The sequence below is a fragment of the Myotis yumanensis genome, unplaced genomic scaffold (assembly GCF_028538775.1).
Source record: "Myotis yumanensis isolate MYYU_CA2020_CCGP unplaced genomic scaffold, mMyoYum1.0.hap1 SCAF_3, whole genome shotgun sequence".
In the NCBI taxonomy this organism is placed as follows: domain Eukaryota; kingdom Metazoa; phylum Chordata; class Mammalia; order Chiroptera; family Vespertilionidae; genus Myotis; species Myotis yumanensis.
This window is the reverse complement of record NW_027223754.1, coordinates 99,825,581-99,843,042: the sequence shown is the minus strand read 5'-3', so window position 1 is coordinate 99,843,042 and position 17,462 is coordinate 99,825,581. Positions and strand designations below refer to the sequence as shown.

Below are 17,462 nucleotides of genomic sequence, written 5' to 3'. Positions count from 1 at the left end.
CCATACCCTTCAACTATGGAGTGTCTGGTTATTTGCCAGGGTTCATCATTTGTTGTGGCCATGTGTTTTTTGTCCTAGATGGTATATGGATCAGGATGGCATCTTAGTTTAACAGTACTGGTCTTCCCACAGTAGAAATTTCTCATTTTTCCATCTAGAATTCATTTATTTCTTTTTAGTTTGAATTGTTTATTTTGCATAAGTTCACATCTTGGGTCTCATTGTGTGAACCTTCAAAGTCTAAACACCAGATTACCCCAAAAAGTGTTAGTATTCCTCTCCAGTGAATGAGGACATGTAGCATGTGCCCTCTCTCCCCAGATGTATCATGAAACATTTTTAAAAATACTTCCCAAAGGTCTAAGAAAATAAAAGCAAGCTAAGGCACAGATTGCTTGCGGGTACATTCTGCCATATTGTATTAACAAGAACCAGTATGTCTCTATTCTTTTAATAATATGTGGTCACAGGGAAGATTTTCCTACAACAATGGATGCAATAACAGTGCCACACTGTCCTTTATTTCCACAATCCCATGCCAGCATGTCTTTTGATAGTGCCTGCCAGGTCCACCTAGGTTCCTGCCTATTCTCCAGTAGCAGTTTCTCCAAGTGACCGCAGGACATGCTAAAAGAGTTGGTGGATTGAGAAGTGCTTTATTCTGAAGCTGTTTTCTGAAACATTTTGAAGCCCCAGAGAAAAGTCAAAGAGCTGAAAAGCACTACAAGAGGTCAGAGCACAGGTAGAGGGCTCACAATGAGTTGTCCTCCCCTCTGGCTCTCCTGGCCCTGTGTGGACTAATTACCACACAAGTGATGCAGTCATGAGCAGTGATGGTGTCTCAGGTGGCTCTTGGGCCTCTTCCTCACCTGCACTGCATGGATTTTAGTAATGTAGGCCTCAGAACTCTATTAAAATTCTAGCTGCTCATGATTCCTTCTCTTTCCTCTTCACCTATAAGCCTGAAGAACTGCACAACAAAACTATTGGCTTTAGAATGAATGTGGGCAGGCTCAAACCCACCCAAAAGAACTGAGACTGGAGTTTCACCAAAATGGGTTGCATCTACCTCAAAAATCTTCAGAATGCTCAAGAACTCAAGAACTATATACCTATAATTTGAAGGCATTTCCTGATGAAGTGGGATGGATTGGGAAAATGATTCAGGGTGAAGAAGCTTATAGTGTTCTTCTTTCTTTCCTGAGGATGCTCTGGCACCCATGTTCACATTCAAAATAAAACTCCACTCTGGAGATTTTAGATCCGGGATGCCTCAGCTCTCTGATCTTGACAGCACCCCCCCCCCCCGCCCCCCGCCCAAACACACACACACACTTATTAAGGAGACTGAGATGTAGCTTTATTATGATTACCTGATAAACAAAGTGTGATGTTTACTAACCCTCTTTGCTAATGGGTCTTCCTGTCATTGTCCTCACTGCCACCATCCTCTGGAGTTTCCACAACTTGATTAACATATCTGGAGCTATTAATTCAGGCCTGTGTTGGGCATTTCTAGGCTCCAAAGAGAGACAAGACAGCCCCTCTCCAGAAGAACCTCCCCCAAAACAAAAACTTACTATGCAATTCAATAAATGCTGGGGTAGAAAAATGATTAAGAAGCTGTTATTAATTTTCCACATATTTTTAAAAACTTTCAAAACACAGCAAACAACAACAAAAAACACATTAGAGCAGGGCAGGCCCATCCTTGTCAGCCCATTCTCCTTTCCTAAGCATTCTTCTGCCCTCTGGGTGAGGAAGGGGGATGGGAGTAGACTGGCTGGAGTTGAGAATCACTAAGTTAAACAAGACAGCTTTCTCCAAGCCATTTTTTAGCACAAACATTAAAAATTAGATTTAGTTCAAGTTGGCAAAATTTGGAAATTTCTTTCCAGTAGTTCAGGCTCTAACCTTTGGTCAAACTAAATAGGAAGGGGACCTTTAAATTGAGTTTCCACAGACCCAGAGGAAAACAAAGTCTGTGCTGAGGCAGGTGCTGCTTTTGCTGTGGCATTCAAGGGTTCTATAATTCCAGAAAAGGTCAAGCATATAATTTCAGGAACAAGCAAGAAAATGGCCTGCATTTTCATCAGAAATGCGGGTATTTAGTATTTTCAATATACCAAACTATAGACTCCTTGGGGACAAGGACCAGGTCTCACTCATCTCTGTAGCCACCAAAGCATCATGCTTACAATTGCTTGCTGAATAATTACATAGGGACATCCTCAGAGTTTAGTACAGGGGTCCTCAAACTTTTTAAACAGGGGGCCAGTTCACTGTCCCTCAGACCGTTGGAGGGCCGGACTATAGTTTAAAAAAAACTATGAAAAAATTCCTATGCACACTGCACATATCTTATTTTGAAGTAAAAAAAACAAAACAAAACGGGAACAAATACAATATTTGTGTTTGCATGTGGCCCGCGGGCCATAGTTTGAGGACCCTTGGTTTAGTATATGTGGGAAGGCAGATACTTTATTTAAAGTTTTATGTCTTTGCAAGTGTTTTCACTTACCAACTTAAAGCAAGCAGTTAAATTTTTATGGTATACATTTAGTCCTAACACCTTTTTTAGACTCGTTTTCCAGTCTCAGGTACTCTCCTCTAAACATGTACTTTCAGTAATAAGGATTTTACTATGACTTTATAGTTCTTCCCTCAAGGAATCAAGAGAAAAATTTGAAGCTCATTGTCTGATATAAAATACTAGAAGCCCGGTGCATGAGATTCGTGCACTCTCAGGGTCCCTCAGCATGGCCTGCGGCCTCTCGGAGTCCAGGAGCCCTCGAGGGATGTCCAACTAAAGTTGGCAGTTGGACATCCTTAGTGCTGCCACCGAGGAGGTGGGAGTGGCTCCTGCTACTGAGCTCGCCAGCCGTCAGCCTGGCTTCTGGCTGAGCAGTGCTCCCCCTGTGGGAGCGCACTGTCCACTAGGGGGCAGCTCCTGCATTGAGCGTCTGCCTCCTGGTGGTCAGTGGGCATCATAGCGACCAGTCGTTCTGCTGTTCAGTTGATCATTTCCCACACAGCTGTAGGCTCAGACATAACTGGAGTGCTTGGAGTCCTGGGAGGGAATACACCAGCTTCCTCCCTGGGGATCCTGCTCTTTGCATTTCTGGCGATAGAAGAGATTCAGTCTTCCTGGATCCCATACCAGCCCTTTGCTTTGAGAACTTTAATGTTCCTCATTCCAGGAAAATAGAGGATGAAATGGCAAAGATAGTGAAATCCCCCCTCCTCACCAGCACTGTTCTGTCCATCCATCCACTTTGTAGAGGCACTGAATGGGAATGGAAGTGTCAGTTCCAGTCTCCCTCTCTTGGACTGCTGGCTTTTATTAAAGCAGTCAGTTCCAAGAGTCCAGACTTGTCTGCCATCAAATGGAACCTTTTAAACCAGATAAGAAATTGCTCATGGATTCTAATCTCAGATTTGTGTTATCATATTTTTTTAGTGACTCATGAAAAGCAGAATCCAGCAGTACTTCAGCTTTTAGTTTTCCTCTTGATTCCTTTTTCTTAAATTTGCAAACAAAGTCTCCAGAAGCATTGTAAGAGGAGGCTACCTAAAGGGCCCATGATTCTCCTACGATGTGAGGAATCCCTTTGTGTGTGAATCATTTCTTTTTCTCATTTATTGTTTGACCACACATTTGAAATTTCTAACAATAAATCTTTCATTTTCCCTTTTACTGACTGAGGTGCTTTTTCTCCACCCCTACACCATAACCTTGCTGATGTTCTGGTGTTTGTTTGGGGACATTGAACACCTAAGCCCAGTATTTAGCCAAGGCCAGCTCATGCTTTCTCCATATGGCCCCTCTGTCCAGCTGTGGGCCTGAAGAATCAAGAAAGATTGACTCAACATTGACTTTGGGCCTCTTAATCCTTTTATTCATGAGGCTGGAGCAATTTGATTTCCTCTGGACACCCCACATCTCTGCAGAAGAGCCTCCCTGAGGCAGAGGGGTTTAGCTTCTCACATCTGAACTGAAAAGCCCTCTAGTGGAGAAAATGGGCTTCAAAGTGATTATTTTATTCTGGTTTTATTCACCAGATATAATTACAACAATTTGGTCAATATTTGTTGTTTTCTGTAAGTCAGCATTATGCAGGGGACTGGAAGTGGAGTGGAAGTAGCATTTTTAGAAGCAAATGACGAGATTGGTTTCTAAAATGCCCTTGAAACACATTTTTAATGTCTGGCCTCTTAATCTGGTTATAGAAAATCACTCTCTTGCTCTAATCATATAACTGGGAACCCTCCTCTTCCTCCTCCCCACCCCCCGCATCTTTCATTTTCTGTAATGAAGATTTTAAAACCCTATTTTAAAAGTTTGTTCTTTATCAATCTCACTCACTTGGCTTTTATCTGAATAGGAAAGGCTAGGCTGTCTTGGTTTCCCACCAGAAATGAAATGGCATTGCTTGTGAAGTAGTGGTTTATTATGGATTATTAACTATGCATTGTGTCCTTTGACAATAAATATGTGTTGTTTTGCACTACAGTATCTTAGAAATGTTAACACAAGTTAGGAAGCTATTTAAAGGTATGGCTAAACCCTCCCTCCCAATCCCATCATGGAACAGGGGCAGTATTTGGTTGGGATATATGTGAAGCAGAGACCCCAAAAGCTCAGAGTCCTGCTTTTAACACTGCAGTGTAGCTTTGGGAAAGTGAGTTGAACTTCATTTTATTTCTGGAAAATGAGGCAGCCATAAAAGGCCCAGAAGGTTACAGAAAGCTCAGATAACAGTTGTATCCCTTTCTACACCTTGAACATGTTATCCATGAATTCTCTAGCAAACCTTATAGGCTTGTACCCTGAACCAAAGTCTAAAGAGTGTGAACTGCTTCTTTATAGAGTTTTCAGTGTGATCATATGAGCCATACTTCATAGAAAGATAATCTCAAGGGAAACTGAAAAGAGGAAAGGCAGAAACTCACATCTGTTTTACATTCTAATCACATCACTTCAGAGGACTGGGCAGGAGCAGGAGTTATGCAAGCCAGTAGTGATAGTAGTGGTTTCATTACAGGTATGGCCACATGAACAGCTCACAATGTTTCTGTGCTAGCATATTTGTTGTCTTTATGCTCAATCCCTGAAAGTTTAAATATTTCTTTTAAATCTCAGAGGGAAGGTAAGGACAGGTGGGTGGGTGGGAAAAGAACCAAAGAACTTATATGCATATATGCTTAACCCATGGTCACAGACAATATGCGTGTGGGCTAGAAGGGGTCAGTGGTGGGGTGGGGGGGAGAGAAATTTGTAATACTTTCAACAATAAAGATAAAATTTTAAAAAGTAAAATAAATAAAAAAGGAAAAGAGTCATTCACAAAATATTTATACCATGATTCAAGCTGGATGGGATAAGATATAAATCCTTAACAAGATGATTTAATATATCTGAAATTAAGTTTATTTTTTTAAAAATCTCTCTCTTTGCAGGTCAACTGCTAGGGAGTATGCTCTGAAAATTATCAAGAAAAGCAAATGTCGAGGCAAAGTATGTATAAAGTTTATTCTTATGAAAATACAGGTATTCAGGGTATAGAAAGGAACAAAGCTCAGCTCCTAAATAAACATAAATTCACCCCCATTTGTTGCATTTTGGTGGAATAGAAAGTTATATACTAATTAGATTATAACTTTATTTTATAAATAGTCCTGGAATAAAAGTTAGCTAAAATGGTTTGATGTTATTTTTTTTTCTTATCTTTATTTGCTTATTTGTTTACTTTTTCCCATTACTTTTGTGATCTTAATTTCCTTTCTTTCCTTCTACATGAACTTATAGTTATTGTGATGGGTTCTGAAATTACAAGCATCATCTAAAAACCTTCAATATCTTTTGACAATTCTAGGCTATCTGTGTATCAGAATCTAAGATATACTCATTATATTTGACCAAAATACATGTCCCTTGAACTTCACATAGTAGAGTTTTTCTCATGTTGAGTTAGCTTCTCCCATGTTTGGATGTGAGTATTGATTAAGATCACTTCTCCTTTGGACAGGAGCACATGATCCAGAGCGAGGTGTCTATCTTAAGAAGAGTGAAGCATCCCAATATTGTTCTTCTGATTGAAGAGATGGATGTGCCAACTGAACTGTATCTTGTTATGGAATTGGTAAAGGTATGTATTTTGGGAAAAGAAATAAACCTGTTTAAGCAATCACACTTTTCTCTATCATACAGTTCTTTATTTCCTCTCCTCAATATTCAGCCTCTCATTTCAATACATTAGCATCATGGTTAAGATTATTAATTAGAATTATACCACAAAAGTTCAAATCCCAGCCTTTACCTAAATAGTTCCCTGACCTTGGGATACCTCTCTGTGTTTCAGTTCCCTTATATGGAAAATAGTAGTACTTACCTAGGAGTGATATTGTGGAGATAAGAGGAATGGCTCCCACAAGTTTGTGTGACACAGAAAGTAATAGATACCAATATGATCATTGTTGTTATTGTTATAGTAGAAATTGTTCACTTTTCATGAACTACATCCAAATGTGTTACCCATTTCTATAAAAACAAGCTTTAAGCTTTAGTCACCAACATAATGGAAAAATAGCACAGTCCTAACAATAATGTGAATAGTCTACCACTTTTCAGTGAATGTTGCCATCTCATCCTGTCACATAACTATATTTTTATTCTATTAAATCATAGGATATAGAAATGGCTAAATATTGATAATGATTGCATGTAAATGAAAGATGACTTGCCTATTTCCTCTACTTCCATATGTGAAATTTTTAGTAATTAGACTAAATATTGAATGTTTAGTTTTCATGTAGTTATATTTTTTCTCAAGTTGTATTTTTCTCAAGTCTTTTGTATTGTGTTAACCTAATTGGTGGTGTAAGTAATTTCTACTTTAGTTGTGAAGTGTCGTAAGTTAGTCGCACCACCTTCTGCATCAACTGTGTGCACCATTAGAGAGAGTCTAGAATCACACACTGAGCTGGTAGCAGAGATCAGCACTGTGGTATATGGGATTTTCTTTTGTAAAGATTTAAGACAAATAAAGCATTTAATAAACTAACCTGTTAGTATATAAGAAAATGTTCATTCTAGAACCTTTAAATTTTCATTGTTCAAAGTTGCTTTATTTTAGATATATTGGTATTTTTTCAACTTAATAGTTATTTATATTTATAGATGGAGCCTATTTTTTCTATTTCAGGTTAAGATTTGTTTCTTACAGAGGGCTTGTTTGCATTAACACAAGATTATTGTCACATTTGAGGCTGAGGGAGATAAAAATATTAAATGGTTATTCCAACAACTAAAGGTTGATTTCATTTAGCCAGAAGAATTTGTATTGGCACTGTATAGCCAAATAAAGTTTGGTGGTTACCAACATTGGAAATTATACTTTTTCGAGCACCAGGGAATAGTATTTTTATAATGATGTTACTTCTGAGATAAAAAAAAAAAACTTCACATAATTCCTGTTGCCCCCCTGTGTGCTATTAAAAATTGATCAGCCTGACACTCTCAGGGGCCCCTGTGATCAGCACTGGTGGGGCGTGTGGTGGTGGAGGGTGGCCCAAGTTTGGGGGCTCAAAAGCTCCAAAAACTGTTACTGCATTGCTTCCTGCTCTTCCTTGACCCCAGGACCTTGCTTCTCCCTCTAGGAGTCTAAGGAACCCTTCTGGCCTCCAGCCACTATCTGTCCATCAGGTCCGCATGGGTCCCTGATAACAGCTTCCTGGTCTTCTTTCCCTGTCCACCCAGGGCTTGAGCTTGAGTAGGGGAGGGGATATTTAATTTTATTAACTTCCCTTTCCTTATCCCTGCTTTTCAACCTTCATATCAGTTCCCAGGCTGGACGATTTGGGCAAGACTCATGACTACCCCCACTGCAATTCTATTTTCTTTTCTTTTTTTTAATATATTTATTTTATTGCTTAAATTATTACAAAGAGTATTACATATTTCTCCTTTTTTCCCCCGCCCTTGACAGGGGGCCTCCCCTACGCCCCAGTGTCTTATGTCCATTGGTTATTCTTATATGCATGCATACAAGTCCTTTGGTTGATCTCTTACAACCCCCCCTACCCCCCCACCCTCCCCTGCCTTCCTGCTGTAGTTTGACAGTGTGTTCGAGGCAACTCTGCCTCTGTATCTATTATTGTTCAAAAGTTTATAATGGTCTCTATTATCCATGAATGAGTGAGATCATGTGGTATTTTTCCTTCATTGACTGGCTTATTTCACTTAGCATAATGCTCTCCAGTTCCATCCATGCTGTTGCAAATGGTAAGAATTCCTTCTTTTTTACAGCAGCATAGTATTCCATCGTGAAGATGTACCACAGTTTTCTAATCCATTCATCTGCTGATGGGCACTTAGGCTGTTTCCAAATCTTAGCTATGGTGAATTGTGCTGCTATGAACATAGGGGTGCATATATCCTTTCTGATTGGTGTTTTTGGTTTCTTGGGATATATTCCTAGAAGTGGGATCACAGGGTCAAATGGGAGTTCCATTTCCAGTTTTTGAGGAAACTCCATACTGTCTTCCATAGTGGCTGCACCAGTTGGCATTCCCACCAGCAGTGCACAAGTGTTCCTTTTTCTCCACATCCTCTCCAGCACTTGTCGTTTGTTGATTTGTTGATGATGGCCATTCTGACAGGTGTGAGATGGTACCTCATTGTTGTTTTGATTTGCATCTCTCAGATGATTAGTGACTTTGAGCATGTTTTCATATGTCTCTTGGCTTTCTGAATGTCCTCTTTTAAAAGGTGTCTATTTAGGTCCTTTGCCCATTTTTTGATTGGATTGTTTATCTTCCTTTTGTTAAGTTGTATGAGTTCCCTATAAATGTTGGAGATTAGGCCCTTATCAGATTAATGTTGGCAAATATGTTCTCCCATGTAGTGGGCTTTCTTGTTGTTTTGTTGATGGTTTCTTTTGCTGTGCGGAAACTTTTTATTTTGATGTAGTCCCATTTGTTTATTTTCTCTTTAGTTACCAATGCCCTAGGATCTGTATCGGTGAAGAAATTGCTTCGGCATATGTCTGAGATTTTGTTGCCTTTGGATTCTTCTAGTATTTTTATGGTTTCCTGTCGTACATTTAAGTCCTTTATCCATTTTGAGTTTATTTTTGTGTATGGTGTAAGTTGGTGGTCTAGTTTCATTTTCTTGCATGTATCTGTCCAATTTTCCCAACACCATTTATTGAAGAGACTGTCTTGACTCCATGGTATGTTCTTGCCTCCTTTGTCAAATATTAATTGAGCGTATTGGTTGGGGCTGATTTCTGGGCTCTCTATTCTATTCCATTGATCTATATGTCTGTTCTTGTGCCAGTACCAGGCAGTTTTGAGAAAAGTGGCTTTGTAATACAGCTTGATATCTGGTATTGAGATCCCACCTACTTTGTTCTTTCTCAGGATCGCTGCAGCTATTCGGGGTCATTTTTTATTCCAGATGAATTTTTGGAGAGTTCGTTCTAGGTCTGTGAAATATGCCGTTGGTATTTTAATGGGAAGTGCGTTGAATTTATAGATTGCTTTGGGTAGTATGAACATTTCAATGATGTTGATTCTACCAATCCAAGAACATGGTATGTTCTTCCATCTCTTTATGTCTTCCTCTATCTCTTTTTTCAACGTCCTGTAGTTTTCTGAGTAGAGGTCTTTCACCTCTTTAGTTAAGTTTATTCCTAGGTAGCTTAATTTTTTTGGTGCGATGGTAAAATGGGATTGCTTTTTCAGTCTCTCTTTCTGCAAGTTCACTATTGGTGTATAGAAATGCCATGGATTTCTTGGCGTTAATTCTGTATCCAGCTACATTGCCAAATTCTTTTATTAAGTCTAATAGTTTTTTGATGGAGTCTTTAGGGTTTTCTATGTAAAGTATCATGTCATCTGCAAATAAGGACAGTTTTACTTCTTCTTTTCCAATTTGGATGCCTTTTATTTCTTCTTCTTGTCTAATTGCAATGGCTAATACTTCCAAGACTATGTCAAACAGGAGTGGTGAGAGTGGGCATCCCTGTATTGTTCCTGTTCTTAGGGGAAATGGTTTTAGTTTTTGTCCATTGAGTATGATTTTGGCTGTGGGTTTGTCATATATGGCTTTTATTATGTTGAGGTATGATCCTTCTATTCCCACCTTGCTGAGAGTTTTTATCAAAAATGGGTGTTGAATTTTGTCAAATGCTTTTTCTGCATCAATTGATATGACTATGTGGTTTTTTTCCTTCAATTTGTTTATGTGATGTACCACGTTTATTGATTTGCGGATATTGTACCATCCTTGCATCCCTGGGATAAATCCTACTTGGTCATGGTTATGATCTTTCTGATGTACTGCTGGATCCAATTTGCTAAGATTTTGTTGAGGATTTTGGCATCTATGTTCATGAGGGATATTGGCCTGTAATTCTCTTTCATTGTGTTGTCTTTACCTGGTTTTGGTATTAGGGTGATGCTGGCTTCATAGAATGAGCTTGGAAGTGTTCCTTTCTCTTGGATTTTTTGTAGTAGTCTGAGGAGGATAGGTTTTAGTTCTTCCTTGAATGTTTGGTAAAACTCCCTTGTGAAGCCGTCCGGTCCTGGGCTTTTGTTTGCTGGAAGCTTTTTGATGACTGCTTCAATTTCTTCCATAGTTATTGGCCTGTTGAGATTTTTAGATTCTTCCTGATTAAGTTTTGGAATGTTGTATTTTTCTAGAAATATGTCCATTTCCTCCAGGTTGTCTAGTTTGTTGGAGTAAAGTTGTTCATAGTATTTTTTAACAATTATTTGTATTTCTGTGGGGTCTGTTGTTATTTTGCCTCTATCATTTCTGATTTTGTTTATTTGGGTCCTCTCTCTTTGCTTCTTGGTGAGCCTGGCTAGAGGTTTGTCAATCTTGTTTATCCTTTCATAGAACCAGCTCTTGGTTTCATTGATTTTCTGTATTGTTTTTTTGGTCTCTATGTCATTTATTTCTGCTCTAATCTTTATTATCTCCTTCCTTCTGCTCACTCTGGGCTTTTCTTGTTGCTCTCTTTCTAATTCTTTGAGCTGTAGAGTTAGATGATTTACTACCATTTTTTCTTATTTGTAGAGGTAGGCCTGTAGAGCTATAAACTTCCCTCTCAGGACTGCTTTCACTGTGTCCCAAAGGTTTTTGATTGTTGTGTTTTCATTGTCATTAGTTTCCAGGATGTTTTCAATTTCTTCTTTGATGTCATTGGTAACCCAATCAATATTTAATAACATGCTATTCAGCTTCCAAGTGTTTGAGTATTTTGGGTTGTTTTTATTGTAGTTTATTTCTAATATTATGCCCTTGTGGTCTGAGAAGATGCTTGGTATGATTTCAATCTTCTTGAATTTGGGGAGACTTTGTTTGTGACCCAATATGTGGTCTATTTTTGAAGATGTCCCGTGAGCACTTGAGAAGAACGTATAATTTGTGGCTTTGAGGTGCAGTGTTCCAAAGATGTCAATTAAGTCCATCTGATCTAGTGAGTCATTTAGGATTGCTGTTTCTTTGCTGAGTTTTTGTCTAGCGGATTTATCCAGTGATGTCAGTGGTGTATTAACACTCCGGTGTGGGGTGAATTTCCCGCCAAAATATAAGATGGCGCGGGCAATTATTTAGGTTTCCCGCGCAAAATCAGGGATTTTTATGATACCTATTACCCCAATGGGTATGAAACGGTTCGCATACGCAGGTAGGTATCTTTGTGAATGGCAAACAAACAAATATTTGGTAATACGCAGTTACAATCGGCCCGAGTTTACACGTTTCCCGCACTCCACCGCAAATCTCTATGAACCGAGTTAAGACGGCTCCCGCGGAGTACGCGCAATTCACGCGAACCGACTTAACTCGTTTCCCCCACTCCAAGTGTTAAAGTCCCCTACTATGATTGTATTGTTGTCGATCTCTCCCCTGATATCTTCCAGGAGTTTTCTTATGTATGTGGGTGCTCCTGCATTGGGTGCATATATGTTTACCAGGGTTATATCCTCTTGTTGTATTGATCCCTTTAGTATTATGAAGTGGCCTTCCTTATCTCTGGTTATGGCCTTCACTTTGAGGTCTATTTTGTCGGATATAAGTATTGCTACCCCAGCTTTTTTTTCCTTTCCATTTGCCTGAAAGATATTTTTCCATCCCTTCACTTTCAGTCTGTGTGAGTCCCTTTTAATGAGGTGGGTCTCTTGTAGACACAAATGCATGGGTCATGTTTTTTTATCCATTCAGCCACTCGATGTCTTTTGATTGGACCATTTAGTCCATTTACATTTAAATTTATTATTGAAAGGTACTTGTTTGTAGCCATTTCTATTTTTTTGTGGCTGTTTTCTTTCTGGGCTTTTTATTTCTTCTTTTTACACCAGTCCCTTTAGCATTTCTTGCATTGCTGGCTTGGTGGTGATGAACTCCCTTAGCCTTTTTTTATCAGTGAAGCTTCTTATTTCCCCTTCAATTTTGAATGATAGCCTTGCTGGATAGAGTATTCTTGGATTCAGTCCTTTGCTTTGCATCACTTTGTAAATTTCCATCCATTCTTTTCTGGCCTGATGTGTTTCTGTTGAGAAATCGTTTGATAATCTGATGGGGGATCCTTTGTAGGTAACTCTCTGTTTCTCTCTTGCAGCCTTTAAGATTCTCTCTTTGTCTTGTACATTTTCCATCGTTATTATGACGTGTCTTGGTGTCGGTCTTTTGGGGTTCATCTTGCCTGGGACTCTCTGTACTTGTATAACTTTTTTCTTCCCCATATCCCGGAAGTTTTCTGTCATTATTTCTTCAAATAGATTTTCTAATCCTTGCTGCTCTTCTTGTCTTTCTTGCAGCCCTATTATGCGTATGTTACTAAGTTTCATGTTGTCCCGAATCTCCCTTAGGCTCTCCTCCTGTTTTTTAATTTTTTTCTCCAGTTTCTGTTTTGATTGAGCTTGTTTCTCTGCCTTATCTTCTAACTCACTAATTCGGTCCTCTGCTTCTTCTAGTCTGCTGTTGAAACTTTCCATGGTGTTTTTGATTGTAGCTATATCACTTTTCATTTCTTCCTGATACTTGCATAGGTTGTTGATTTTCTCATCCATCCGGTGAATGAATTGTACAACCATTATTCTGAATTCTTTTTCTGTCATGTTGCACGCTTCAACTTCATTAATTTCCTTTCTTGGTGATTCCTCATTGTCTTTCCTCTGGGTGTTGTGTCGTCTCTTCATTCTGATTATCTCCTGATGGTTCAAAGGTCGAGTTGCGTGGGCCTCGGCCGTGTGCAGTGGGAGGCTCCCACCACCCTAGTGTCACTGAAGAGCTCTGACACTAAGATGTGTGGTTGTTGTTGGTTGGTTGGAACCAGGCTCGCTCTGTGTCAGTGTTGCCAGCACTCAATGTGGCCTCGCACGTGCCCTTAGAATTAGGGACCCTGCCTGCACTGTGCTGAAATAGAGGCCCCCCTGGAGCATGTTGAAAACCAGAGCCCCCTAGCTTGCGCCAGGAGTCAGAGTTCCCCAAGAGTCCAGTATCGGAATCTCTGTTGCTTCGCGCCACCTCACCTTGAGAATCAGGGTCCCTGTGTGCCCTTGCAGCAGGAATTGGATTCACTGACTCTTAGTATGAATGCACAGGGAATCAGGATCTCAGGCGCAGGTCATAAGAAACACAGTCAAGTCACTGGTGCTTGGTGCTGCCTCCTGCCCTGAGAAACAGGGTCCCTGGGCCTGTGCTAGGCGGATAAATTCCTGTTTGCGCGATTGCTCCCAGCCCAGGGCTCAGATGCCAGCAGTGCGAGCAGGATTAGTTCCTGGTGCTGTGCATGCTTTTGCTCCTAGCCCAGGGCTCCAAAGCCAGCAGTGCGCGCAGGATTAGTTCCCGATGATGTGCGCGCTTTTGCTCCCAGCCCAGGGCTCCTATGCCAGCAGTGCGCATAGGATCAGTTCCAAGGTGCTTGTGCACTTCCAGGCCAAAGTTCCTGCAGCGCTGAGGCCCCGGCAAGGGGTAGGTCTATCAGTTAGTTACTCTGGCACTGCCCGCGAGCCTGGGGGAAGGGGGGATGGGCTCTGTTACTCACAGATCTGCCGCAGGGATTTCTGAACTTTTGGTGTCTGAAGGTCTGTAGCTGTGGTCTCAGGTCTCTGTCCCCAGTGGCTGCAGGGTCCTGGTATGCGTCTGAGATCAGACTGGGTGGTGCTGAGGCCAGGATCCTAGTCTCAAGCAGCTCTGTTTCCCAAGATGGCGTGGTCTCTGTGCCTTTGCTGGCCGCCCAGGAGTGTCCGCGCCAGGAGCGGGACTCTGCCGCCTAAGACTGCCGGGTTTAGCAGCCCCTTAGAAGACCTGCAGAGTCTAACTGTCCCTAGCCCATACACACTCACCACACACATCCACACACTCCTCTATCACTTCCTTGCACTCTCACACTCTCTCCCTCCCTACCTTCCTGCTGGTCGCCATTTTAGAAGTTCCCATTTCTATTTTCTGATGCAAGTTTTAGCTAAGGGATTTAGAAGCTTTTTGAGGGGAGGCAGGCTGGCAAAAAGTATAGCTGAGACATGGTAGGACTTTGGGGTCGGGGCAGAGAAACATCCAGTTTAATCTTCTCTCCCCCCAGCAAAGGTTCCACCCCGGGGTGAACGTTCCTAAAACCCGCCGAACTTTCTGTAAGAAGTGTGGCAGGCATCAACCCCACAAAGTAACACAGTACAAGAAGGGCAAGGATTCTCTGTGTGCGCAGGGAAAGCGGCGTTATGACAGGAAGCAAAGTGGCTATGGTGGGCAGACTAAGCCGATTTTCCGAAAAAAAGGCTAAAACTACAAAGAAGATTGTGCTGAGGCTAGAATGCGTTGAGTCTAACTGCAGATCTAAGAGAATGCTGGCTATTAAGAGATGCAAGCATTTTGAATTGGGAGGAGATAAGAAGAGAAAGGGCCAAGTGATCCAGTTCTAAGCTTCATATTTTGTTTGATTATATGACAATAAAATCATGGAAGGAGCTCTGTGATATGACAAGCAGGATTACAGGCCACTCCTTGACCCAGGGAAGCAAGACTGATGGTGTAAGAACGAGGTCCACCAATCTCCTGCAGGTTTACCACAGCCACCGCCCAGGCTAACTTCGAGAGAGGGCGTTCCCATACCTCAATGTTGTCTTCCTGAAAAGCAAGCCAAGAAAATAGGTGTGATAGCTTGGTAACTAGCAGTAAGCTGCCTTGTAGCATTCAGTCTTATTGTCAGAACTACCATACACTTCTAGGAAAAATTAAAGTTATCTTGTAGCATGTTTGGGAACTAAAGTAATGATTATAGCAAAAAAGCTTCATCACTGATTATATTGAGATTAAAAAAATATATTCTCAAAAAAAAAAAAGTATAGCTGTATAATAAAAAACCATCAAGTTTCCTGGGAAGGAGGGATTCTAAACTTTCTTCTAACCCCAGTTTCTACCTCCATAGACTAGCCAGGATTTAGCTTCAATAAGAGATCTGGAATGGTCGACATGATTGAAACTACATACCATTACAACCCCCAATAAATTATTTCTCACCCTTTTTTTCCAGCACTTAATTTAGGAGCAAATTTCACTCTACCTTTTCAACTGCCAAGCTCCTTTCCCCTTTGTTCAGTGGAGTTCCTTTTGTCAGTTTCCATCCTCTCTTCATGTCTTTGGTTCTATTTGATGAGCCCTGATGGGAGCAGGATTTGGGTCCCCAGGAGGAGAGCCTTGGGTATCATCTATTTTTCTAGTAATCCTTTGCCTTCTGTCATTTATCAGTCTTTGTCCTGTGCTTTGATGGCCCAGGTTAATTTACGTTCCTGGGGCAAAGGGAAGTTGTGTTGTGTTGTGTTGTGGAAATAAAAAGTTTTATTTTAAAAAATACACAAAAACTCATTGACCTAGTTTTAGGCAACTACAACTAAGTTAAATTTGAAGATGAGACATAAAAGAGGCAAAAGCTTAAGAGCTTAGAACACATTTTATGGGGAAACTTGTTATGTCAATTATATAGTCTGGTGACTATAACTAAGGAGGTCCTCGTGTCCTTAACAGACTTTGTGAACTTTCTCTTGGTGTCCAAGACAGCCTGACAAAGCCAGAGAGTGTCTGTAGAGTGCCATTAGGTCAGACCCTTACATTTGACCTGACCCAGAACTTCTGTGAGGCCAGGTCTGGAAGTTAAGGCCAATCCCAGGCTCGACCCCTGAGAAATTTCACTGGGGCCATGCTTCTCAAACTGTAAGAGTCCAGTGGTATGCTAAAGAGTGATGCAGATATAGGAAAAACCAGGTCTGAATTGCAGAATACAGTGAAATAACAATTATTAAAAGTCAAATTCAGCCCTTGCTGGCTACGGCTCAGTTGGTTGGAGCATTGTCCTATATATCAAAGGTCACGGGCTCAATTCCCAGTCAAAACCTGATGTTTCTCTCTCTCTCTCTCTCTCTCTCCCTCTCTCTCTCCTTAACTCTTTCTCTAAAATCAATAAAAAAGCATGCATTTTCTAAATCCTTCGGTGAGGATTAAAAAAAATTAAATTAAATTCCCTAATTATTAACAACAGGACTTTACACCATTACCTGTAGCAGTGTGCATGAGCAAACTGCCTATGTGCCCAAAGGAAGGCAAGCCTTGTGGGGAAAGGTGGCCCTGTGGCCAGGCCCTAAGAATTCAACAGGAGTTAAAAAGACAAAGGGAGGCCGGCCTCATGGCTCAGTGGTTGAGCTTCAACGTATGAACCAGGAGGTCATGGTTGGATTCCTGATTGAGGCACAAATCAGGGTTGTGGGCTCAATCCCCAGTGGGGGCCATGCAGGAGAGCACTGATCAATAATTCTCTCTCATCATTGATGTTTCTGTCTCTTTCTCCCTCTCCCTTCCTCTCTCTGAAATCAATAAAAAATATATTTATAAAAGAAAAAAAAAAGACAAAGGGAGTACAGGGGACATTCTAGGAAGGGAGTTCTAATGAGGACAGTTTTGGAGTACAGAGTGATCTGGGCTTGTTTTGGTGACCAGGGATCATGAATGTCTCTAGGTAGTGACAGGAGATGAGTTTAGATAAGTTAGAATGAAGGTCGGGGCAGTACATGGAGAGCTATGGGAAAGGAATGCTGATTCCTTGAAGAGAGAAAGAAAATCCATATCAATAATCATCTGGGAAGGTGGCAGTTAGTGCACAGGGTTCTTTGGGTACAGAGCCCATGGAGGCAGTGCAGGTTACCTGGCCACATCACAACAACCCAGGGATGAAAAACATTCATTCAGAAGGATGTGAACTAGGCATGCCTTAAAGGAAGGGTTGGTTGGCTTTATTGACTGCTTTGTTGAGGATGAAGAGGAAATGAGATTACAGGATGCCTGGAGCCTGGATAATTAAGAAAAGGGTAGAGTGATTGTGGGCCACCATATACAGCCTCACACATAGACAGCAGTGGAAACCCCGCCTCCTGGAGTGGCATGGAAACAACTTGCAAAC

The 17,462-nt window shown here is 40.9% G+C and overlaps 1 protein-coding gene and 1 pseudogene across 3 annotated transcripts in view; both read left to right on the top strand.

Annotated features, from left to right (window-relative positions):
* DCLK1 (doublecortin like kinase 1) overlaps window positions 1-17,462 on the top strand; it is a 539,423-nt gene that overhangs the window by 448,795 nt on the left and 73,166 nt on the right. For all 3 annotated transcript variants that reach the window (XM_070409184.1, XM_070409186.1, XM_070409185.1), the window contains 2 exons: window positions 5,461-5,518; window positions 6,030-6,149. In XM_070409184.1, coding sequence (XP_070265285.1) covers window positions 5,461-5,518; window positions 6,030-6,149 — 178 coding nt within the window. The remainder of the gene's footprint in view (window positions 1-5,460; window positions 5,519-6,029; window positions 6,150-17,462) is intronic.
* LOC139005112 (large ribosomal subunit protein eL42-like) lies at window positions 13,868-15,302 on the top strand (annotated as a pseudogene).